The 25,302-nt window shown below is 39.7% G+C and overlaps 1 protein-coding gene across 2 annotated transcripts in view; it reads right to left on the bottom strand.

Annotated features, from left to right (window-relative positions):
* Positions 1-488: 488 nt before the first annotated feature.
* The window catches only part of podn (podocan), a 42,060-nt gene continuing 17,246 nt past the window's right edge, over positions 489-25,302 (bottom strand). For both annotated transcript variants that reach the window (XM_073063098.1, XM_073063099.1), the window contains exons 4-10: positions 22,057-22,121; positions 17,337-17,446; positions 13,364-13,520; positions 13,157-13,272; positions 11,595-12,252; positions 9,315-9,463; positions 489-3,444 (exon numbers count right to left, since the gene is read on the bottom strand). In XM_073063098.1, the coding sequence (XP_072919199.1) occupies positions 3,279-3,444; positions 9,315-9,463; positions 11,595-12,252; positions 13,157-13,272; positions 13,364-13,520; positions 17,337-17,446; positions 22,057-22,121 (1,421 nt within the window). In that variant the 3' untranslated portion in view covers positions 489-3,278. The remainder of the gene's footprint in view (positions 3,445-9,314; positions 9,464-11,594; positions 12,253-13,156; positions 13,273-13,363; positions 13,521-17,336; positions 17,447-22,056; positions 22,122-25,302) is intronic.

The following is a 25,302-nucleotide window of genomic DNA, read 5'->3' as shown; positions in this document are numbered from 1 at the left end:
TTTCATATCCCACACCCTCTCCAACTGCCCATCATCCACACATACTTCCAACTCGTTCCCTTCTCACACTACTCCCCTCCACCCTCCCTACCTTCCTCCCTTTATTCCACCCTCTAGCTTCCTCTTATTAGATTCCATCATCTTCAGACCATTGACACATCTACCAATCACCTCCCAGCTTCTGACACTATGCCAACTTTCTCCTCCCCTTTCAGCCGATCATCTCTCCTCACCTTGATCCACCCAGCACCCTGTTAGCTCTTGCTCCAGTTTTCTCTCTATACATTTTTATACTGTCTCCCCCCCCCCCCCCCACGCCATCTTTCATTCCAGATTAAGGTTCTTGACCTGAAACATTAATCCTCCACTGATGTTGCCTGACTTACTGAGTTCCATTTGTGTGTTGCTCAAGATTCCTGCAAATGGATCTCTTCAGTCTCCCACGTACCCAAGAAACTTCACAGCCATATTGATCCACGGAGACTATGGTGAGTATATTATCTTTTAATAAATGATTTATACACATAATAACATTTCTAACATGTCACCAAGACTGTAAAATAGTCAACCAGTCCTATTGAAAATCAACGTCCAGGCTAAATGCACCCAGTTAAAATCTAATTAGAAACAATAAATTTTATTGTCAAAATTAAATGTTTGTAATACTCTCATGTGATGGGTATTATCTTTATCAAGAGATCCCAACCTGGGGTCCAGAGACCCCTTGTGTACTGGTATTGGTCCATGGCATGAAGAGGTTGGAATCCCCTGATCTATATCAACAGTCAGAGTAAATTAAGAATGTCTCCTCATCACAGGCACAGTGGACTGGATGGATTCCTTTAAGCTGCAGCGTTCATGATTGTAGAACAATCCTTCAAAGGATAGGTACATTCAATAAAAGAAGTTTAACCTTTGAAATTTAGAATTAAGATATATAACTGTTAGATAATAGATTTGTTATTTGGAGATTTATTCTAATTAACATGGATATAAACACAATCAGCTGGTTTATTTATAAAAGTACAGTAACAGCAATTCAGCCATTATCTTCCGACAAACACCATTGTCTTCCCCTGCAAGCAAACCATATTTTATACCATATTTTTATATACAAAAGGTGTCTCCGTATCTTACACTGATGAAGGAAACAATTGTGGACGTGAACATGACAAAAGGGAAATAAAGTGGTGAGACTAGAAAGTGATGGTGAGATTGAAGAGGGGAGGAAGGCAGGCAAAGCAGCTCGATACAAACATTCAGCAACCTCTGGTGAAATAAAGTTGTAAATATTGAGGAGAGAGCAGGTATTTCAGATGTGTGGTTATGCACTGGATTAAAACAGATGGCAGGAAGAACATGATGATGGGAAATCCTTAAGAATATTTAGGACACAGCCGTTTTGTAAGCTTGGAGGCAGCAGATGATGGGGGATCGAGACCTAATCTTGGTAAAAACATGGACTGTATTTGATCTCATAAATCTTGTGGCGAACAGATGGGAAATCCAGCTACGGTGGGGGAGGGAGGGGAGGCAAATGTAAGAAATAATTTAGGCACGTATCAGGATTTTGCCAACAGAATGCTACAGATGGAAACTGAGATTAGAATTGTTAGAAAGATTTCAGAGAATCAGTGGTGAAGGAGGGACAGATGTTGCAAGCCTGAAATAAAAACAAAATGTTGAAGATACACAGAGGTCAGGCAGTATCTGTGGAGAGAAAAACATGTTGAGCTTTTAGTTCTTAGTTACTTTAATTTTCCATTCCATTGTACCTCAACCCTGATGTCTCGAGGATCAGCATTCCAGCACGGCAGCTGCAGCCTGTAGGTATCAAATAGAATTTCACCATTTGCAATCGCCAGCTCTTTCAGTTTGCATCAGAGCTGACCAGTTCTGATGAAAGGGTCATCAACCTGCAGCAGTAATAGGTTTACAAATCTTTACAAAGGTTGTCCACTGGGTATACATTTCTTTTCTTACAGTGGTGAAAACCAATCTCTGTTTTGTCTGTTGCCTGTGCTTCATCCATCTCCTCTACATCCTTCTTCACTTGGATCAGCCTTTCACCCAATCTCTTAGCCAGTTTCATAACTACTTTTGAGTCACTCTGTTTCTCTTGGTCTCGAATGCACATATCCCCTTTGTTCTCTGCATTCTGCTCCCTTCATTGCAGTCCAAATCATGGTTTCTAAATTTCCTCATTTCTGTTAAATGGAAAATGTTAAATTTCTGTTGAATTCTGAAACATTATCTCTGTTTCTCTCTCCACCGATGCTTACATGCTTGTTGACTCTTTACAGAATTTTCTCTTTTTATTTCAGGACTAAATGGAATGGCAATTTTTCACAACCTTTGATTTATTTTGAGATATTGATAAAGAGAGTGGTGGAACGGAAGCCAGAGACATGGGGGCACAAGAGCCTCAGCTAGGGGAAGCTTTGGCCCGAATAATATCTCACAGGCAATTTTAAAACCAAAAGCAATCACCCTTGGTTCAGAAATAGAAGAGGCAGAAACAGATTATGGAAACAAACTTTGTTCTTAAATTTTAGTAATGCTATAGTCATGAATGAAAGGCAGAACCAGAAGTGATTAGCTGAACAGAGGAGGAGGTGGCATTGTACACAGATAATACCAATATTGAGAGAAGTTCATGAGACATCATCCCTGTAGCAGAGAGTATATTAGAATATTTTGGGTAGATTAAATGTCAATATTGTTGATAATGTTAGAAAGACCTAGGAGGCTGTGGACATAAGGAGATATATATACTTGATTCTTTAATTATCATAGTTATGGCAGCAAATAAACTGGATTTGGGATCATTGGGTAAGGAGCAGAGACACTATGGACGTAAAACAACACTGGTAGTGAAGAACAACTAGAGGATTAGAAATCTGTAAATTAAGAAGACTTTTTTAAGGGTGATAAAAGGGTACACAGATTTGGATGGCAGATGTACACAACATTTGTGCATGAAAACAGAATGCTTAATGTCTCAATTATTTTTCAGGGTGATAACAGCAAGAGTGAGGCTGGGGAGGTGAAATTGAGTACTTGATCTGGAATGAGATGATACCAAAGGTATAGTTGAATGAAATGAGTGAGTAGAAAAAGAGGTGAAAAACAACTGGGAGCTAAGGCATCACTGGGTACGTAGACTGGAGTGAGCTTAAAGTTGTAGGAAGAGAGGTAATAATGGCTAGATTACACATACGCAACCTTTGTATATGGAAAACACAATGCTAAATGTCTTGATTATTGTTCGTGGGTGATTACTTGTCATTCTGAATAGCTTGGTCAGAATCATTCTCTGAATTGTCTTCTGAGGTGCCGTTTTCCTTTGTGGAAGTGGACTCTGTGTAGGGGCCCATATCCAGTACTTGTAAGAACTTCAGCTTTTCAAATACTTTCACTCTAGTTGTTGTGAGACTGTTGTCCCTGTGAAAGGAAAAAGTTGGGTTCAAATTATGAACGTGAGAAAAAATTTGCACTTGTACAGAATCTTTAACGGCTCTAAAATTTGTCCAAATCAAAATTTTAAAGTACAAAATTGTTGCTTGGATTTAGAACAACTAGTTTGAACACTAATGAGATAAACAAAATGAATAATTTAATTTTATAAGTGACTTGGATGAGAAAGTGGAAGGGTGGCCAGTACGCTTGCAGTTAGCACATAGGTTGGTGATGTTGTGGATAGTGTAGAAGGTTGTTGTAGCTTACAACAGGACATTAATAGGATGCTGAGCTGGGCTGAGAAATGGTGATGAAACATATCAACTCCTGCCTGAAGAGTGACTTGGATCCACTCAATTTGCTTACTGTCACAACAGGTCAACAGCAGATGCCATTTCATTGATCCTTCACTCAATCTTGGAACATCTAGACAGTGAAGATGCATATATCAGGATGCTCTTCGTTGACTACAGCTCAGCATTCAGTACTATCATCCTCTCAAAACTAATCAATAAGCTTCAAGACCTAGACCTCAATACCTCTTTGTGCAATTTGATCCTCAATTTCCTCACTTGCAGACCCCAGTCAATTTGGATTTGCAACAGCATCTCCTCCATGATCTCCATCAGCACAGGGACACCACAAGGCTGTGTACTTAGCCCCTACTCTACTTGTTTTATACTTATGACTGAGAGGCTAAGCACAGCTCCAATATCATGTTTAAGTTTGCTGATTAAGTTCACTTTCATTGGCCAAATCAAAGGTGGTGATAAATCAGCATATAGAGGGAGATTGAAAATCTGGCTGAGTGGTGTCACAACAACAACCTCTAACTCAATGTCAGCAAGACCAAGGAGATGATTACTGACTTTAGGAGAAGGAAACCAAAGGTCCCTGCGCCAGTCCTCATTGGGCGATCAAAGATGGAGAGGATCAACAACTTTAAATTCCTTGGTGTAATTATTTCCGAGGGTCGGTCTTGAATCCAGCATGTAAGTGCCATTATGAACAAAGCACTGCAGCACTTCTACCTTCTTAAAAGTTCGTGAAGATTTGGCACGTCCTGTGAAGTTTTAACAAACTTCTATTAAAGTGTGGTGGAGAGTATGTTGATCAGCTGCATCACATCCTAGAATGAAAACACCAATGCCCTTGTATGAAAAAGCCAATAAAAAAAACATTGGATACAGCACAATCCATCACGGGTGAAGCCCTCCTCACCACTGAGCACATCTAAAGGGAGTGTTGTTGCAGGAAAGCAGCATCCATCATCAAAGATCCCTATTATCCAGATCGTGCTCTCTTCTCACTGCTGTCATCAGTAAGGTGGTACAGGAGCCTCAGGACTCACATCACCAGGTTCAAGAACAGTTATTACCCCTCGACCATCAAGCTCTTGAACCAGAAGGGGTAACTTCACTCAACTTTATTCGTCTTATTGTTGAACTGTTCCCACAACCTAAGAGCACTTTCAAGTACTCTTCATCTCATGTTCTCAATATTGACTATTTATTGTTTTCTCTTTCTTTTTGTGTTTGTTCAATTTATTGTCTTTTTTTGCATATTGGTTGTTTGTTCATCCTGTCTGGTGCAGTCTTTCATTTATTCTATTGTGTTTTTTGGATTTACTGTGATTGCCCGCAAGAAAATGGATCTCAGGGCTGTACATGGTGACACAGATCTACTTTGATAATAAATTTACCTTGAAATTTGAACATTGAAGTAATTCACTTTGGAAGGCTGCATTTGAAAGTAGCATACAGGATTACTGGCAGGATTCTTAGCAGTACGGAGGAACAGAGGGGTCATGGGACCCATATCTATAGATCCCTCAAAGTTGCTGTGCAAGTTGATAGGTGATGAAGAAGGTGTTTGCTTCATTAGTCGGGAGTCTGAGTTCAAGAGCTGCGAGGTGGTGTTGCAGCTTTATAAAACCCTGGTTAGACTACACTTGGACCCGTGTGGATGAGTGTTTGCCTTCAAAACCATTTCCAAACCAAAGTTCCAGGACATTCATAGTCTACTGAAGGCTAGATCGTTGGCATTCAAGATTGGTGATCCAAACTATAAAAGAAGTCCAGGTATGACATATGGAAGATTGCTTTAAAGGTAAAAAAAGCAGTTCCGTTTGAGATTAGAGATGGAATTGGATGCACGTGCGCTCCGGTAGGGTTTGCAGGTCATTACTTCCAACAAAGCAAAACCTTACATCATGAATGGCTCTGATGCTTTACTCTCAGATGAGCTCAGTGTCTTTTATGCATGTTTTGAAAAGGAGAATAAACTACACTTGTGTGAATCCTTACAGCATCTGCAGATCCTGTGACTTCTGTTCTGGAGGCCGACGTCATAACATCTTTCAAGAGAGTGAACTTTCACAAGGCATCAGGCCCTGATGGTGTACCTGGTAAAGCTCTGAAAACTTGTGCTAACCAACTGGTGGGAGTGATCAAGGACATCTTCAATCTCTCACAGCTGCTTCAAAAGGGTGACAATCAGACCAGTGCCCAAGAAGAGCAGGATGAGCTGTCTCAATGATTACCACCCAGTAGCACTCACATCTACTGGGTTGAAGTGCTTTGAGTGGTTGGTCATGGCTACAATCAACTCCTGTCTAAGCTAAAATTTGCCTATAACCACAACAGGTCTCACTAGCCCTCCAATTGGCCTTGGATCATCTAGACAATAGTAATACCTTCATCAGGCTGCTGTTTATTGACTACAGTTTAGCCTTCAATACAGTCATATCCCCAGTTCTAATCAACAAGCTCCAAACCCTGAGCCTCTGTGCTTCCATCTGCAACTGGGTCCTTGTTTTCCTCACTAGGAGACCACAGTCTGAGTGGATTGGAAATAACATCTCCTCCTCACTGACAATCAACACTGGTGCACCTCAAGGATGTGTGTTTTGCCCACTGCTCTACTCTCTTTACACACATGATTGTGAGGCTAGGCACAGCTCAAACATCAGCTATTAATTTGTTGCCAACACAACTATTGTCGGCAGAACTTCAGATGATGAGGAGTACAGGAGTGAGAAAGATCAACTGAACAAGTGGTGTCACGGCGACAATCTTGCATTCAACATCAGTAAGATGAAGGGAATTGATTGTGGACCAAGAAGGGGAAGTTAAGGGAATACACACCAGTGCTCATCAAGGAACATGAAGTAGAAAGGGTGAGCAGTTTCAAGTTCCTGGGTGTCAATATCTTTCAAGATCTATCCTGGGCCCAATATATTGATACAATTACTAAGAAGGCACAACAGCGGGCATATTTCATTAGCTGTTGGAGGAGAGTAGGTATGTCACCAAAGAAACTCGCAAATTTCTACAGATGTACCCGGAGAGCATTCTTAATGATGAATCACTGTGCAGTATGAGGGACCACTGCACAGGATCGGATAAAGCTTCAGAAAGTTGTAAACTCAGCCAGTTTATCATGGGTACTAGACTCCCCGGCATCCAAGACAGCTTCAGAAGGCGACATCCATTATTAAGAATGCCTATCACCCAGGACAGGTCTTCTCATTGCTACTAAAAAAGAGAGGAGGTATAGGAGCGTGAAGATACACACTCAACTTTTCAGGAACAGCTTCTTCCCCTCCATCGGATTTCTGAATGAAAAATAACCCATGAATACTACCTCAATATTTTTCCCACTCTTTTCGCACCATGAATTTAACTTTTTTTTTATATATATATTTATTATACTTATAGTTTTTATTATTATGTATTGCAATCTACTGCTGCCACTAAACAACAAATATATGGAAGTGATATTAAAACTGATTCTAATGAATATTGTATTCAGTTTTGGTCACTTCATTATTGGAAAGATGCAGAAAGCTTCACAGAGGGTGCAGAGGAGATTTACCAGGACGCTGGCTGGACTGGACAGCATGTCTTACGAGGATAAGCTGAGCGAGCTAGGGTTTTTCTCTTTTGAGTGAAGGAGGATGTGAGGTGTACAAGATAAGAGACGCAGATCGCCAAAGATCCTTTCACTGGGTGGAAATGGCTAATACCAGGGGGCATAATTTTAAGGTGATGGGAGGAAAGTATGGGTGGGTTGGGGGGATGTCAGTGTTAAGTCTTTTTACACAGAAAGTGGTGAGTGCATGGAACACCTTGTCAGGGGTGGAGGCTAAGGCATTTAAGAAACTTCTGGATAGGCACATGGATGATAGACAAATGGAAAACCACGTAGTAAGAAAGACTTAGATTGCTCTTCACGTATGTTAAAAGGTCGGCACAACACTGTGGACCAAAGGGACTGTACTGGGCTGTAGTGTTCCATGTTCTAATTTAAAAACAGGAAACTTACTTCATTTATCCCTTTCTGCCCTCCACCACCCCAACTTGGAGTCATAGAATCATCAACAAATGACTAGAACCATGAATATTAACTGAGCAAATACCCCAACCAGATCCTCTTCTGCCATTTGTTTGAGAGTCTAATGGGGAAGCAATACTGTAATAACTAGTGGAGCTGGGAAACACGAACTTGGAATCTTGGAGTTTCCACAGGAGTCCCAAAACTTAGCAGTGCTTACACTGAGAAATGCCAAATCTCAGCTAAGGTTGTCACCCAAATATCTGTTAATGATAGTGATTGATTGATTAATAAATGATAGTAAGTCAACTTCCCTGGCAACCATTTGTGCTCAATAAGAATAATTATATCCACATGAAAAAGTAAACGTGGCACCTTTGGTAGTGCAGCACTTTCTAAGCGTGCCATGCTCAATTCACATCTTGTTTTGCAGTGCACCAACTCTTTCTGAAGGTGATTATGTGGGTATTTTAAGGGAGGGCAAGCTACACATAAAAACCCCCTGCAGGCACGTGTGGCTGTGAAGAGACAGGTCTGCTTGGATCCATAAACTTCATTAACTGAAGGCAATAGTCCTACAATCGATACCATGACAAAATCCCAGATATGCACTGAATACCACAGCTGCATTTTTGACACAAGATGATAAACTGGAAAATGTTGGAAATGTCTGCAAGTTATCTAATATACATGCATTACATCATGGTAAACCCAGGAACTGTCTGTGATAAAAATGTACATATTCTGCATATATTTTCAGATTTCCAGTTCCCATAAGAAATGGGAGTAGGAGTAGGCAATATGGCTCATCCAGTCTTCTCTGCCATTCAGAAAGATCATGGCTGATTTCTCTAATTGAGAATATGAGTTAATATTGAACTTTGTATTTTAGGTTCAGACACACTGTACCCCTGGATTCAAACTGCCTAACCAAACTGCTCCAGACTCAAAGGTGAAAATGAATTGAATATACTTTTGATAAAGGTTTGGAAAACACATGTAAAGATCCACGATTCCCCAAAGTTAGGTAAAATAATCAGCAGTTCAATTTCCCTCCTTGGAAATCTATTAACTTGCTGGTTGTAAAGTCACTAATTAAGAGGATTTTCATTGGTCATCTCAAACCTCAGCTCTGCTGCACCACAAATCCTTCTATCTTCCTGCTTATTTCCTATGTTTTTTTTATTAATTCAGGACCTCTGCTATAGCATGGATATATTTATCTTTGAACAAAGACATGACAAGAAATATTATAGGAGGTATGTGGAAGAGCCACTTGCTTCAACATGACGGAACTTTCAACCTTCCTCACTTTCTTCCTCAGTGCAACTTACATTTAGAATATATTAAAACATATAATAGTGCACATAGCTTTCAAAATGGATTAAACATTGTTTTAAGAGGTGTAAGTAATTAATCTCTACCTTGCTTTTTCCCCTTATTAAACTTTGAAAACAAAAATGACTTTTTCCTCTGACAATCAGCAATTTCAAATTTTGTGCTATTTAAAATCAACTTACCTAAGAAAAATCCCTTTGATGTTAGGCGTGGATTCAAAAGCATTCTCTGGAATGACAGAAATTTGATTGTTCTGAAGGTAAACGTACTGAAGAGACTCTGGCAGATCAGTAGGAATATGGGAAAGCTGATTGCCTGATAAATCCAAAAGCTGAAGATAGAATACAAGAAATGTAAATGGACATTGAAATATGTTCTGTATCCTAGATATTAGCAAAATGCAGATTATTTTAATTGTCTTCAGGTGCTTTGTTAGTGTTTTGCTTTAGCTAACTGAATTGAAGGTCTATTGTGCAGCAGATGGTGCTAAAATTTGCAATTAAATCTCCTTTAAGATTATAAATCCCCTGAAAATCTTCTTCATCCCATTCTTCAGTCCCTTCTCTGCCCTGAAACTCTTTTGACTAACATTTGAATCAGTAAAGTTGACAGTTCTACCATTTCTTCATAAGCCTATTACCACTTGATAAAAAATCCTCTCATTAATTTTAAATTATTATCAAAAAGCAAAACGTTACAGATGCTGGAATTCTGAAGAACTAAAAATATTAGAAATACTCAGCAGATCAGAAAGCATCCATGTAGAGAGAAACATATTACAATTTCAAATCAATGACTTTGTCGCAATCTTCAGTTCTGATCAGAGATCATCAACCTAAAATACTGTTTCTCTCTTCACAGATTCTGCCTGACCTCTTTTTATATTCTTGTGTACTTTCACACTGTTGAAGGATGCCATTCTATTGTCTCTCACTCACCTATTAAATACCCACTACTCTGTTTGTTTTAGGGCACAAGAAAAGATCAGAATGGTCACAAGGAAAGTGTGCAAACTGCACACAGAAGGCCAGGATGGAACCCAGGCCTCCCGAGCAGTGAGACATCACAGTTGATTAATGCACCAGTATGCTACCATGTTTGATATTTTTCTCATTTTCTGCAGATAATTCTAATTTGCAAACCATCATCATGGCCAATATAGGATGTTTATAACACACACTGATAGAAATTACAGGCTTGCATCATCTAAGCTAGCAAGATCATTAAACTGAGTCCAATCTATTTTGAAATTCCCACTGTACAAGTTTGAAAGCCTGAATGAATCCTGTTATTCAACATCCAAATGTCCCTTTTTTCAGCAACATAAAATATGTTTGATTTCTAACTTTTTTTCAGTTACATAAGAATATAAGAAATAGGAGCAGGAGTCGGCCATCTGGCCCATCGAACTTGACCCACCATTCAGTAAGATCATGGCTGATCTGTCTGTAAACTCAGCTCCATCTACCTGCCTTTTTCCAATAACCCTTCATTCCCCTACTATGTAAAAACCTATCCAAATATTTTTTAAACATTTTCTGTTGAAAGATCATCAAACTGAAACATTAACTATTGTCTCTCCACAGTTGCTCTCCATCTGAATATTTCCAGCATTTCTATTCTTATTTCTCCTTAATCATATTGCAACAGAAAACTCTGATTTACAACTGCAAAACTACTTTCTTACCCATTCATAATACATACTTGATAGATGTAATAGCACTAATACTCAAGAAGTTGATTAGTTATAATTAATTAATTTTCATTTTGTTCTTGAGTTACCAAAAAACTAATGTGTTATCTGCATATCTTGATCTCCAACCCATCTCACAGATGTTCCCTTTGCCCTCTCCACTGTTCTACCTTTACACAGTTTAAGCTTAAGCTTATTTATTCTTCCCCCCATCTTTTCAAGTTCTGGTAAAGGTCATTGACCCGAAACATAAACACTGCTTTTTCTCCACAGATGCTGCCTAACCAGCTGAGTATCCCAATCACATTCTGTTATCTCTTCAGGATTCCTGTATCTGTAATTTATTTGTTTTTCAAGTAAACTGATATCATCAGCATTGTTTGGGCACCGATCCTAACCATCCAACAACTAAAGGAGGAGAAAAACATTTCTACTTCCGATTGGAATTTCGTTTCCAGCCCTACCCCCTCACAGGCAGTTAGTTTCACTTGCCTCTGAAAAAGACTTTGGCTAACTTCAAAACTTTAGAACTGTTTCTCCTTGTCCTTGTACGATCAGCTAATGAAAATATTTTTTGTAAACATTATCTAAATGCTTCATAATTTTGCTCACTTTTCTCAAGTCTTTAGTGAGGACAAGAACAGCTTCTCCAACTTAAACTTGTAGCTGAAGTCTCACTTTGCTGGAGCTAGTCTACAAAACCTCTTCCACACCCTTGCAAAGATTTATTACCCTTCTCTCAGCTTAGATGATAATTATATTTCTTTACCTGGAGTGCAGGCAGTTGTTTCCATGCTCCTGAATAGACCGAGTTCAGTTTAAGTTTGTTATTACTTAGGAAGAGCTCCTTAAGTTTTGTCATTCCTGAGAGTGAGCCTTCAGGAATTGAGCTGATTTCATTTTCCTTTAGCTTCAATATGTGCAAATTCTTCGGCAGGCCACTGGGCACTACATTCAGGTTATTTCCAGAAAAATCCAACGATTCAAGCAGTCTCATTTTCCGGAATGCTTCAGGGTGGATTTTTGGACTTGTTAGTTTGTTGTAACTCAGATTAAGTTCTGTCAAAAAATATGTGTAAGCAAAATCATTTCTGGAAATTTCTGAGATCTGATTGTGGAGGAGCATTAACGTCTTCACCCTTCGCGGTAAGCCACTTGGGATTCTTTCAAGCAAATTATTGTAGAGGTGAAAGGTATGGAGCTTTTTAAGTCCCTTGAATGCAAGAGGGTGAATTGCTTTTGCTCTTATCTTGTTATTATGAAGCAAGAGGTATTCAAGATTTTTTATCTGTGTCAGCCAGTTAGCAGGTACTGACTTAATGGTATTTTTCTCCAAGTGTAGGAGGATAATATTTCGAGGTAACCCTCTTGGTATTTGAGTCAGATTATTGCTCGACAAATCCAGGTATTCCAAGCTTGACAGTTTCCTTAAATCAACAAGAACTTAGGTAAGGTACAATCATATACATGCTACAAATATTTGTATACTAGTGGAAAGGGGACTGTCCTAGGATGGTTTCAGGTACAACTTAGCTGCAATGCGGCATGTCATTTTATTCTGCATACTTTCCACCTGGCATGTAAGCTTGACTTAGGAAGCACACAGAATTACTTTGGATGAGAAACAATAAGGGAGATCATTTTAGATGACTGATGATCTATGAATACTTCATGTTGAGGATCAGATAGCTCGTGGCTATAACACTGGACTAATAAAGGTCTGCACTCACATCAAAATGTATTCACTCAATGTTACATTAGTGTCTAGTATATCACTCAGTTTGACAATCACCATCTTTCTTTTCAAATCTCTCCATGGCCTCATTACATTCAATCTTGGCAGCTATTGAAATTCTACAAACCTCCTGAATTGATGGAAAAGTAAGAATGAAGTTTGAGTCATATTTTTGGGAGTGCACTTTCTGAAAACAACAATCCCTTCCTGCTTGCAAACCTGCATAGAACATATTGTACTTTTGGCCTTTCATTTACTGTTCACAACTCAGTTCACAAGGTGAGTCAATATGAAACAACATTTTCATGTGGGAATCATGCTAAGTCAGTAAACATGTAATAAAATGGAAAATATTGCATCAATATACTGTACATTTTCAATTAAAGAGTCAGTTGGGAAACAATAGCAATTTGATTAAAAAGAGCAGATGTGTAGATTTGCAGGAACAAAGCAGGAATTTGCAAAGTAATATATCAAGTAGCATCAAGAATTTCAAAAAACTTTTGTAGATTTTTTCCAAAGTGCATGCTTGACACTTTATGGAGTAGAATCAACAGAAGTTTATAACCAGAGTCTGCTTAACATGCAAAACTTACCAAAATGTTTCATTGTCCATTCCTTCATTGGTTATGTAATTATTGTGAAGGTATAGTTCACGGAGATTCAAAAGATGATCAAAAGCTCCCTTTGGAATCTTTTCCAGTTTGTTGTTCTGTAAATATTTAAAGATAAAAAGAGTGCAATTAGGTAAAATTATATTAAACAGAATAACAGCGAGTTATTTTTAAAATGACTGTACATACTTTTAAATGTAATCTGAACAGCCGTTTTGGCAAATTCTTGGGAACGTACTTCAGGAAATTACTGGACATGATTAATATTCCAACATCATCAGATCCATTGAACATATGATCAGGTAATCCTGCATCTGTCAGTTTATTGTTATGGAGATAGATAGACCTATTGGAATTGAGAATTAAAAAAAAATAATTTTGTAAAATGTCATCAATATAACAACTCATGATAACAACTCAAAGAGAAAAGCTTATTATTCAGAATCTCTCAAATATATTTAAAGACCAAGCCCAGTTTGAACCAAACTGTGTGAACACCCAGTGTGGAGAATTCTAAATACTCATTACCTGCTGATGAAGAACATTTTCTTGATCTCAGTCCGACACAACCTACTGTTTATTCTGAAATTATTACCCTGGGTCTAGGGAAGGGAAACCATTCTTTCTACATTCAGCCATGTAAAGAATTTCATAAGTTTTAATGAAACTTCCTCCCAATCTTTTTAAAAGTCCAGAAAATACAAGTTTATACTACTCAATCTCTGCTCACAGAGCAACCCGCCATGCCTGAAGCCAGTCAGGTGCATTCATCTGTGCAAAACATTTTTTTTTAGATATGAAGATCAAAACTGCATATAATACTCTAGGTATTGTCTCAGCAAGGTGCTCCATAACTGCATGAAGCCATCTCAACTTGTGCATAGTCTAAAATCACAAGATTTGTACGTAGACCACAGGATTTAGTTTCATAAATCAGATACAATGAACTTTTTGTATTGTTTCAAATTTAGTGGTTATCCACAGAGGCAGTTACGAAGGTGTGTCATTAACAAATTTCACGACATATGCCGGTGATAATAAACCCTGTTTCTGATTCTGAAATACATTGCGTTTACACAGGGTGCTTTCTGGATGTCCCCAAATTATTTACAACTTATCAACAGCTTTTGAATTGTCGTTTTCCAGTAGCCAAGAGTATTCTAATATTGAATCAGTTTTAATATTAACAAAATGACTAATATTGGGGTGAAGTTTTCATTGTTTTATTTTTGCAGCTTGTTTCGTCCTCTCCTGAGTATATTCATTCATCTCTCAGCTTTGGATCAGTTGGTAGTGCTCTCATGTCAGTAGGCTGCTGGACAAAAGTCCTCTTCAGAGACATGAACACAATGGTTTAGACAGGTACTGCAGTACTATGGGAGTGCTATATTTTTGAATCTGCTTTCTAGGGATGAAACAAGAAGCCATTTGTAGAAGACCTCATGGTTAGAGGATCATCCCTAGTGTCCTGACGAATATCTTTCTTTCATCTAACAATAGTAACATATAAATTATCTCATAATTTTCACAGAGCTCTCTGAGAGAGCTTGCCATTCATAAATTGGCTCCTACAGTATTACAAAAACACAGTTTAACAGTTGAAAACTGTTTTGGAGTTGTGAAAGATGGACATAAATGCAAGGTCTCAGTCATCCTCCCACTGATATTTATGCTGTACAAACTTGGACACTGATTTAGGCCAGAATAACTGATGACAAGGCTGTAGAATGATGTTGAACTGTGTCCTCCAAAAGAGGATGCATTGCTGAATGATGATTTAGAACAGGATCAGGAGGAACCAAGGCGGCAGCAATAGTTGAGTTTTATCTGAACTGAGATTAAACGCACATCTCATCTCAACAAGCCATCCTAGCTGAGGTAGTCTTCAAGTTCAAGTTCATACACAGGAAAACCACAAAACAAAACAACTTTCATCTGGATCAAGGTGGACATCACGATACATATAAATCACACACATAGCACGAAGTAATATTACCACAAATTAATTAGCAAATAATAAGATGCACATACAGCACAACATTGTAACACTCTTTGATGCTTCATACGTTATGAGACCTAAGTGGTGGCAGGGAGTTCAGTAGTCTTACGGCCCGGGGAAAGAAGCTGCTTTCCATCCTAACACTTCTTGTCCGAATGCTACCGGCACCTAGTGCCCGATGGCCGGGGGGAGTTAAAGAGATTGTTGGACAGATGGGAGGGATTATTGACAATGCTAAGGGCCCTGTGTATGCAGTGATCCTAATAAATATCTCTAATGGGTGGAAGAGAGATGCCTCATGATCCCCTAAGCAGTCCTTGTAATCCTTTGTAGGGACTTGCAGTCAGATGCCTTGCAATTCCCGTACCAGACAGTAATGCCGGTCAGGACAGTCTTGATGGGGCTCCTGTTAATACATTCCATGCTACAATACAACTAGTAGGCTTCACGTCATTTGTATATTACCATTGGTTCAATTTAATATCAGAAAATGAATACAGTATACAACCTGAAATTCTTACTCTTCACAGATATCCAAGAAACAGAAATAAAACAATGAACTAATGACAGAAAGCGTTATCAAAGCTAGATTTTCCTCCTTTTATTACCTTTACTGGTCCTGACTTAAGCTGCGGCCAAGCAGCTGCTGGAAGACCAAAGAGAACTGATTCTAACTTTTGGGAAAGATCTCAACTGCATTGAGTACTTCCTCACAAAATGATATAGATTAGATTAAAAACCTTGGACCACTAATTAGTGTTGCTTGTTGAAACATGGTACAGCTTAAACACTGGGACCTTTCTATTTGTAACCTCGAACAAATTGATAGTAACTATTAGTAGATATCATATAACATTCCTATGATAATCAACATAGGTCTAAAACTATGTATTTTAACTGACTGGAAATAATTGCTAAATACTGAGAGAAACACAACACATTAAGAAATGCAAGCAAGAGAAAATGTGCAGATGCTGGAAATCCGAACAACACACACAAAATGCTGCAGGAACTCAGCAGGCCAGGCAGCATCTATGGGAAAAAGCACAGTTGATGTCTTGGGGCGAAACCCTTCAACAGGACTGGGGGAAAAAAGCTGAGGAGTAGATTTGAAAGGTAGGGGGAAGAGAGAGAGGAATGTCAGGTGAGAGGTGAAACTTGGAGGGGGAGGGATGAAGCAGAGAGCTAGGAAGTTGATTGGTGAAGGAGACAGAAGCCATGGAAAAAAATAAAAGGGGGGGGGGGTGAGTGGAGCACCAGAGGGAGGCGATGGGCAGGCAAGGAGATAACATGAGAGAAGGACAAGGGGATGGGAAATGGTGAAGGGTGGGCGGGAGGCATGACTGGAAGTTTGAGAAAACAATGTTCATGCCATCAGGTTGGAGGCTATCCAAACAATACCTTATGTTCCATTTGGGTAGCCTCCAACCTGATGGCATGAACATTGTTTTCTCAAACTTCCAGTAATGCCTCTCCCCCCCCCCCTTTCACCATTTCCCATGCCCTTGTCCCTTCTCTCATGTTATTTCCTTGCCTGCCCATTCCCTCCCACTTTGCTCCTTACTACCCCCACCACCTTTTTTCTTTCTTCCATGACCTTCTGCCTCTTTCACCAACCAACTTCCTAGCTTTCTGCTTCATCCCTCCCTCTCCAAGCTTCACCTATCACCTGGCATTTCTCTCCCCCCTCCCCCCACCTTTCAAGACTACTCCTCAGCTTCTTTTTTCTCCTGTCCTGCCGAAGGGCTTCGCACCAAAAGGTCTACTGCGCTTTTTTTTCCATAGATGTTGCCTGGCCTGCTGAGTTCCTCCAGCATTTTGTGCGTGTTGTTCACATTAAGAAATGCAACAGGTATTTCTAGGGTGGAACCAGCATTTATTGCAATTATAACAAAATGTATTCCTTGACTGGGATTTATATGGTAAACTGCACCAACAAATTATGTCAGTGAAGAGTGGATAGTATCACACAATACACTTGACTTAAAAGTATGACCCGTTAAGCAAAGGCCAATAGATCCCAACACAAGCTAGTGCTTCAGGCGGGCTGGAAAGGGGGTCAGTGGGGAGGACGGAAAGAATCCTGGTTATGATGATAATGATATCTTCTCATTGCTCTGGGATATACCGTGAAGCATGCATTAAGTTCTCGGCAAATCATACCTTAGATTTGGTTTTTGCCCAAAAGTGAGAGGGTATATCTTTGTAAGGTAATTGGCTGCAAGATCTGCACTCATCAAGGTTTTCGGCAGGTATTTTGGAGCAACTGTTAGCTGAAAAACATACAATAGGCAGTCAATAGATTGCTGGTCTCTATGGTTAAGTTAATAAATCAGACTTAACTCTAAAAGATGTACAATTATTTTTCATGTTAACTGGCCTGCTTCATGGGCTAGACAGCTACCATGTGAATAAATGGCTGCATATCATTGTGAAAGCAGAGTTTGAATTATTACTTGTTCCATTTGCAAGTCAAAGAAAGACTATCCACAAAAGAGAAAATGCTGAAAGAAGACTGATGCAGAGAGATACAGAGTTACTATTTCATGTTAATGACAAATGTCATGGACTTGAAATGTTGACTACGTAGATGCTGCCTGACTGCTGAGCATTTCTAAGGTCTTCAGTTATTATTTCAGGTTTCCTGCATCTGCAGTATTTCGGTATGAAAAATGTCCATTTAAACATAATGATTAACAGACATGCTAAAATAACCATATTATTATTAAAATAACTTTTATTTCTTTCCTGAGGCACAAGTCCTTGCTGGGGTCAGGGATCACTTGGATATCTCAGCGCACTGTGAACCTTCCAAGGATTTTTTTTTAAAACATTACCCCCCACCCCCGGTAGGGAAATAATAGATCAGATTAGCTCAGCAGCCAGCTTCCGATTCCACCCTCAATGAAAAATAAAAATTGGGTACAGCTTAGATCAGATCCACCGAGTTTCCCACCAAGTGAGGCAAGTTAAAACTGCTCCTTTAATTTGTAATGTTAACATACACTTGACACCAAATATTTTACAGGAAAGGGAAAGGAATTTAGTGGTGCTGACAGACTGTGATGAAAGCAATCCACCATGTCTGTCTCCAAATCTATGCTCTCCCATCTTTGACCTCAAGCCAATTTTCAACATTTGTTTTTACCAAGTTGATCTATTCAATAGGTAACAGTTACAAAATAAATTACAGCAGCCACTTATGAATGTTTTCTGATCCAGCAGCCGTCAAATTTCATCATTCTTTACTATTTCCCCACAAGCTTGTGGTCATCTTAGCTTCCCAATACTGACATGCGCCATTAATTCCCACTCGCACTCAAGTGTACAGTACTCTGTAACCACTTTTTTTTCCTTTTACAGTGAATTATTCTGGCTTGAAGTGCCTCAAGATGTCCAAACACTATGTTCTCCATGTGAAACATTGTCAATCGTTGGCTGCAATTTCATCCAATGTCTCACAAGAGTATCTTGGATGTGTTTTATTCCTCAAGAAAAACACCAGCAATATAAACAAAGCACTCATTTGCTCCACCAGTCTATCTTCACCTTGTGTGTAACTGTTTGCACGAGCTTTACTGTAAACTTAGCTTGATGAGTAAACAGAGTAACTGCATGACAAATAAATGTTATAAATGAAGAACTGATGTCCTCCCGAAAGGAGCAAATTTAGATTTTTTTGTCGGCTGAATCAACGTAGAAATATTTCAGTAAACATATTCTCAGACAAACGTGAATATGGAAAAATATCTTTGCTAATGAAGGAAAACAGAACTCTCTGGAAAAAGCTATGAATGATTCATGTTCCAATGATGTTACCTTGGAACACTACTGTACTCCTTGGTTGTCCGCCATGTGTTCTGTTGTTGACATGAAACCGAAGCTCTTTCAGCATATTGAAGTTATTTTTTAATTTCCAGAAGATTACACTCAATGTTTTTCCTCTCCCTTTACTGTTTCTGTCTTCTGCCAATTCATCTCCCTTGGGTGACAAGGAGTCATGGAATTATACAGCATAAAAACAGTCCTTTTGGCCCATTGAGTCCTTGCTAACCAATTTACGCTGATCCTACTTTTATTGTAGGATTAGTATTTTATTTTCCCCATTTACTTATCACCTCCCACCATTTTCTAACATTTTCCAACACACCAAGGGCAATTTACAGTGGCGAATGAACCTACCAATGCTGTATTATAGGCAGTAGAATCAAATGTATGCAACCTTCTGTCCATTGCTAATGGGATTCAAAAAATCCATGTGACAACAATGGTGGGGTAAGAGGCTCATAGTGCTAAGCAGGAGGAGGACAAACCCATATCTACCATTCTGTGGCAATGTGTCAGTGCACAGCAGTAAAACCTTGCTGACCTTGGTTTTAGGTAAATGATGTGGGATTGACAACATCAGGCAATTCAATACATGCATTTAGTTCAATTAACTAAATATTTTGAGGTACCTGACAACTCCTTGTGACCTTAATTGGGACTCAATAATAATAATAATAATAATAATAAATGCTTTATTGATCCAGAGTGGGGAATTATTTCACTATAGCAGCACCATATAAAAACACACTTAGCAATGATAATAAAATAATAATACAATAATATTAACTAATAATTAAGTACAGAATAATAACATACACAATAATAATGTACCAATGATGTGCAATAATGTACAAAATAATAAAGCAGAGACTATTACACTATGATGTGTGCTCTCCTGTTGCACAGAGATAAAGTGCTGTATATGCTTATTGCATTTGGTAGGAATGATTGTCTGTGATGATCCTTGTGACGGTGGAGCTGAATGCGTCTTTTTGAAAGGTGCTCCGCTGCTTATTCAGTAGGCCATGGAGAGGATGTGCCTGATTGTCCATAACAGATAACAGTTTGTTTAGTGACCTCTCCACCACCAACTCAAAAGAAGCCACCAAAACAAAACCTCTGAGTTAAAGGAACTAAAGTAATTCAATTGAGGTTAAATGAATTGAAGAAAAGAAATTGCTGTCCAGACATCACTTTATCATGTTCCTCAGATACTTATGCATCATAAAATTTGTGTAGCAGTGACTCATATATACTCATCCCAATTTTATATTAGACTATTGCTTACCAGTAAGTTATTTATAAACTTTGTTAATGTTATAAGAAAATTAAACATGGCTGATCATCTACTGTATTTTGGCACTATTTTCCAGCACTGTCACGAATTTTGCTTCTGTTATCAAATAAAACCTGTTATGAGGGTTAAAATTAATCATACACACTCAGTGGCCACTTTATTAGGTTCACCTGCTCGTTAATGCAAATATCTAATCAGTCAATCAAGTGGCAGCAACTCAATGCATAAAAGCATGCAGACTTAGCTAAGAGGTTCAGTTGTTATTCAGACCAAACAATAGAATGGGGGAGAAACATCATCTAAGTGACTTTGACCATAGAATGGTACCAGTCTAGGTTGTTTGAGTACGTCAGAAATGACTGATCCCCTAGGATTTTAACATACAAGTTTCTAGAGTTTAAAGAGAATGGTACAAAAACAAAGAAAAACAGCCAGTGAAAGACAGTTCTGTGGGCAAAAATGCCTTGTTAATGAGAGAGGTCATAGGAGAATGGCCAGACAGATTCAAGCTGACAGGAAGGTGACAGTAACTCAAATAACCACGCATTACAACAATGGTGTTGTTAGAGTGATTTTGGGGTTTAGGACACATATATTTAGCAGTTGACTTTGGCTACCAGTCTTCACATCTGAATATATATTGTGGATTTAATTTGGAGTGCAGCTCTGAACAATGGGCTCCTAAAAGCTGTGAAACCCAGTCCAGACAATACTGATTAAAATTCATTTGTATGTCTGTGGTGTGAATGTGAATCAGGAGGTGTGAAGTTTGTATGTAGTTTCAAAGAAAGCATTGTCCAGACATTGTAAATCTGGAGTTGTCCTTTGATGTTTGGCACATAAAATATGGAGCCCCATGCTGGGCCAGCAGACCTTCTCACTGTAAATTTCTCCACACGATGCCTGCTGTGCCTTGTTTTGTCGAACAGAGAAGCTGCTTTGTATCTACCAGTAATTTTCTCCGGTGACTTCATTCACACAACAACAGAGTACGGAATACACATGTTGAAACTTGAAGTGGATAGGCCACAGCAGCACGAACATACACTCAGTGGCCACTTCTATTAGAATCAGGAAGTATCTGATAAAGTGGCTACTGAGTGTATTATTCTCCTGTTTGCCATCAGTTTTTCACCTTCCCATTATAACACCACGTGTGAACATGCTGACATCAGATCAGATAACTCCATGAGCACCCTGACAGGGGAAAACAAATCTAGCGCTCACTTTTCTGCCGATGTTTAACTTGCCAGGTAGAATCCTCCAGCCTCAACTCAACGCTCCCATAACAACACGACCAAGAGCAGATGTACACATGTATGCCCAGGTCTACAAACTACAGCTCCTTTGCTTTAAGAGCACTGGGGATTTAATGGAGGAAAAGTTCAAATAACAGAGCAAATTATAACAATTAGCTACATTTGAAAGTTTAAAATGTAATTCTAAAGTTGAATGATTGATTAGCATCAATTTTGATGAACATTTTCAACATTTATAGTGATTGAGAGGCAATTAGTTTTCTAATCCTGGTTGTATTCTTAAGCAGTCATCTGAGAGTGAGACTACTATTTCAATCATACAACACGATGATCACTTCTTTCTGCACCATTACATCACAATTTTTTATCCATTGGCAAGGGTTGCTCCTGATGAAGGTTGAATGTTATAATATGCTTTTGTTCAGCTTGTAATCTACTGGTTAAACAGTATCCAGGTAATCTTGTACGTGTATCAAATACAGTAATGAAATTATTTTACCTTATTGTTTGCCAGGTACAAATACAGCAAATTCTTAAGAGAACGGAATGCATCATCAGGAAGACCTTTGAAAACCAAAGAAGGATAATTCAATCATCTACATTTGACACTGGAATAGTTTAATTCATCAGAAATGAAAACCCATTTTTAGCAATAGAGTACGGTTTGCCATGTTATTTTAAGGCTAGTTTAATTGTAACTTTGTTATGATTAGACTGGGGTTTTTCTTTTAACCAAATGCAGAATCAGAATTAAAAATGTAGGATTTTCTTTATTTCTACACGTGTCAGAGAATTGTTGGTAGTTACCCTCACAGCTCTCAACATTTCCCTGTGTAACCAAGGGAAACCTTAAGAACTGTGTGTAAACACAGAAGATCCAAAAGAGTTATCAGCAAGTTGTGAATGATTTCCCAACTGCATTACAACTTGGGAGCACAGAGTTATGGAAATTCCTCATCATTATTTTGGGCAATTTGCTGAATAAGCTGTCCAATATTTGTCCTCTATTGATTTTAATGTAGTGGAAGAGCTGTGAGGGAATAAACTGTTAATATTTTAGATTTGATTTATTTGTTTGAAGTTATCCATAGTTCTGTCTATAAAAATATTTTAGTTTTTAGTGATAGATAAACATTTTAATCTTTTCACCAGTTTAAAATTTTTCTGAAGTTCAGTTTTGACCTTCAGAAATATTCAGAATTATTTTTGTTGTCAGCTATGCCAGAGGACGTGAGCAGCTGTCTGTTAAAGTACTTTTGCTTACTCTGCGTGGTGATGTGCTGGGGGACTTGTTCTGCCAGCCCCACAACATGCTGCTATTTCTGTTGTGGAATGCCCAGTCCTTGGTGTGGTTGTGGAAGTTGGCTTCTTTCAATTGGTTCCTGCCCGGGAATGCGCAAGTAAAAAAAAACTACCGTAAATGCTGACTGCAACAAACATTCTATGCGAAGGTAGTCTACATCGAGAACAAATCGAATGACATAGAACAAGCATGGGACTCAGGATGTTGAGTCCTGATTTCAACACTATGAACCTGCAAAAGTGAATGAAGTGAATTGAATCACTTATTTCAACCTCCAAGAGGACCACAACATTGTTGCAGTTTGGTGGTTTGCGTGCCTCAGTGACTCAGAGAGCTGTGTTGACTGGCTTTATGCTTTGGCTCTTGGTAGGGTCACCCATGCCAAACAGGTGAAAGGGTAGAAGACAGTCTCGGAGTGGTCCACCCAGTCCTCCAGGTACAGGGATTCACTCAGGGCTAACAACCCGGACTGGTAAAACAAATTGTTATTAAAACAGCAATGAAGAATCCTTCTACATCTGAGTGCAATAGTATTTCTAAGTCTCCACCCGGGAAATGCATGGCTGACAGTACTGAAAACCGAGAGGAAGCTACTGAACACCGCTGGAGCTGGAGGAGTCTCATTGCTTCCCTACACACTGGCAATTTAATAGGCAGTAACACATTTATTTCAAAACTGTAACTACATTGCTTTTCAGTAGGATGATAAAAGGACCCTAACATTCTGCTACTATCCTTCCCTCTCTCAGCATTGTTTCTTAACATAATCATAATTAAGTTATTTACTGTATATTAACATTATGGTCCTGTTTGATACAACCTTCATCTGATCTGTACCATAATTTTCTCATAATAAAGCTGATGCACTATCAATAACTCCAAAAGACTGGAAGTAGAGTAAATACTGAAAGGCTCTTATTAGCAGTAAAATGGACCACGTCCATGCTGGATGACTGTGGGAGGAGCAGTGACACAATCACCTTTATACAGGGGTCTGTGGGAGGAGCCACAGAAGCAGTCAGCAGAGGGGCGTGTCCAGACAGGTATACATAGTTTACCACATTCTGCCCTCCTTTTTAAAAAGAGAGTCCCGCGGGGTGAAGTGACTGACAAATACATTTACAGGTCAAGTCTATCAGGCGGTTGAGTCCGTTGCTGTGATCTACGTAACACCGGTGGTGATTGTACCGCCGATGGTGTTTGTGCTAGCTCCGGCCTGACTTGAGGTGCCAGCCCGTTAGGCATCAGTAATCCCTCGTGCGTGTGCGTCGTGCCCAGTATGGGAGTGTCGTGAGGAGTCTGTGTAGGGCTTGGAGTGCACGGTGTCTTGTGGGTATATATATTGGTGGGTACGGGGTTCATAGTCACTATGGAGTGTTCAGGGTAGCGGTCTGATGCTCCTGCGGGTGCCAGGTCGCGGATGGAGATCGTGTCCTCCCGCCCATCAGGTAAGACCACGTAGGCATACTGAGGGTTTGCATGAAGTAGGTGGACCCTCTCGACCATCGGGGAGTATTTATTGCTCCTCGCATGTTTCCGGAGCAGCACTGGCCCTGGGGATGTCAGCCAAGCCGGTAGGGTGGTCCCGGTGGTCGACTTCCTAGGAAAAGAAAAGAGTCGCTCATGAGGGGTGGCATTGGTGGACGTGCATAACGGGGAGCGGATGGAGTGGAGTGCCTCGGGGGGGGGGGGACCTCCTGCCAGCGAGCGACCGGCAGTCCCTTTGACCTAAGGGCTAAGAGTGTGGCCTTCCACACTGTGGCATTCTCCCTCTCCACCTGTCCATTCCCCCAGGGATTATAGCTCGTGGTCCTACTAGTAGCAATACCCCTAGCCAGCTGGTACTGGCGCAGCTCATCACTCATAAACGAGGACCCTCTATCACTGTGGATATAGCAGGGATATCTGAACAGAGTGAAGAGCTGGCGCAGGGCCTTTATGATGGACGTGGCAGTGGTATCGGGGCAGGGGATGGCAAAGGGGAACCGCGAGTACTCGTCGATTATGTTGAGAAAGTACACATTGCTATCGGTGGAGAGAAGGGGGCCCTTAAAGTCGACACTCAGTTGCTCAAAGGGGCGAGTGGCCTTGATTAGTTGTGCCTTTTCAGGTCGGTAGAAGTGCGGTTTGCACTCTGCGCAGACTTGGCAGTCTCTGGTCATCGTCCTGAAGTGGAAAAGCCGGGTGACCCCTGGGTGGCAAAGATCTGCATGTAGGGTGTATAGCCAGTCGATCTGCGTGCTGACACACGTTCCCCGGAAGAGGGCATCGGAGGGCTCATTGAGCTGTCCAGGCCTGTACATGATGTCATAGCTGTAGGTGGAGAGTTCGATTCGCCACCTCAAAATTTTTTCATTTTTGATTTGCTGTTGGTTGCTAAACATGAACATGACTGAGCGCTGGTCGGTCAGCAGGGTGTGAACTTTTTACTGGCAATATAGT

Source organism: Hemitrygon akajei, chromosome 12, assembly GCF_048418815.1.
Source record: "Hemitrygon akajei chromosome 12, sHemAka1.3, whole genome shotgun sequence".
In the NCBI taxonomy this organism is placed as follows: Eukaryota; Metazoa; Chordata; class Chondrichthyes; order Myliobatiformes; family Dasyatidae; genus Hemitrygon; species Hemitrygon akajei.
This window is presented reverse-complemented; position numbering and strand designations above follow the sequence as displayed.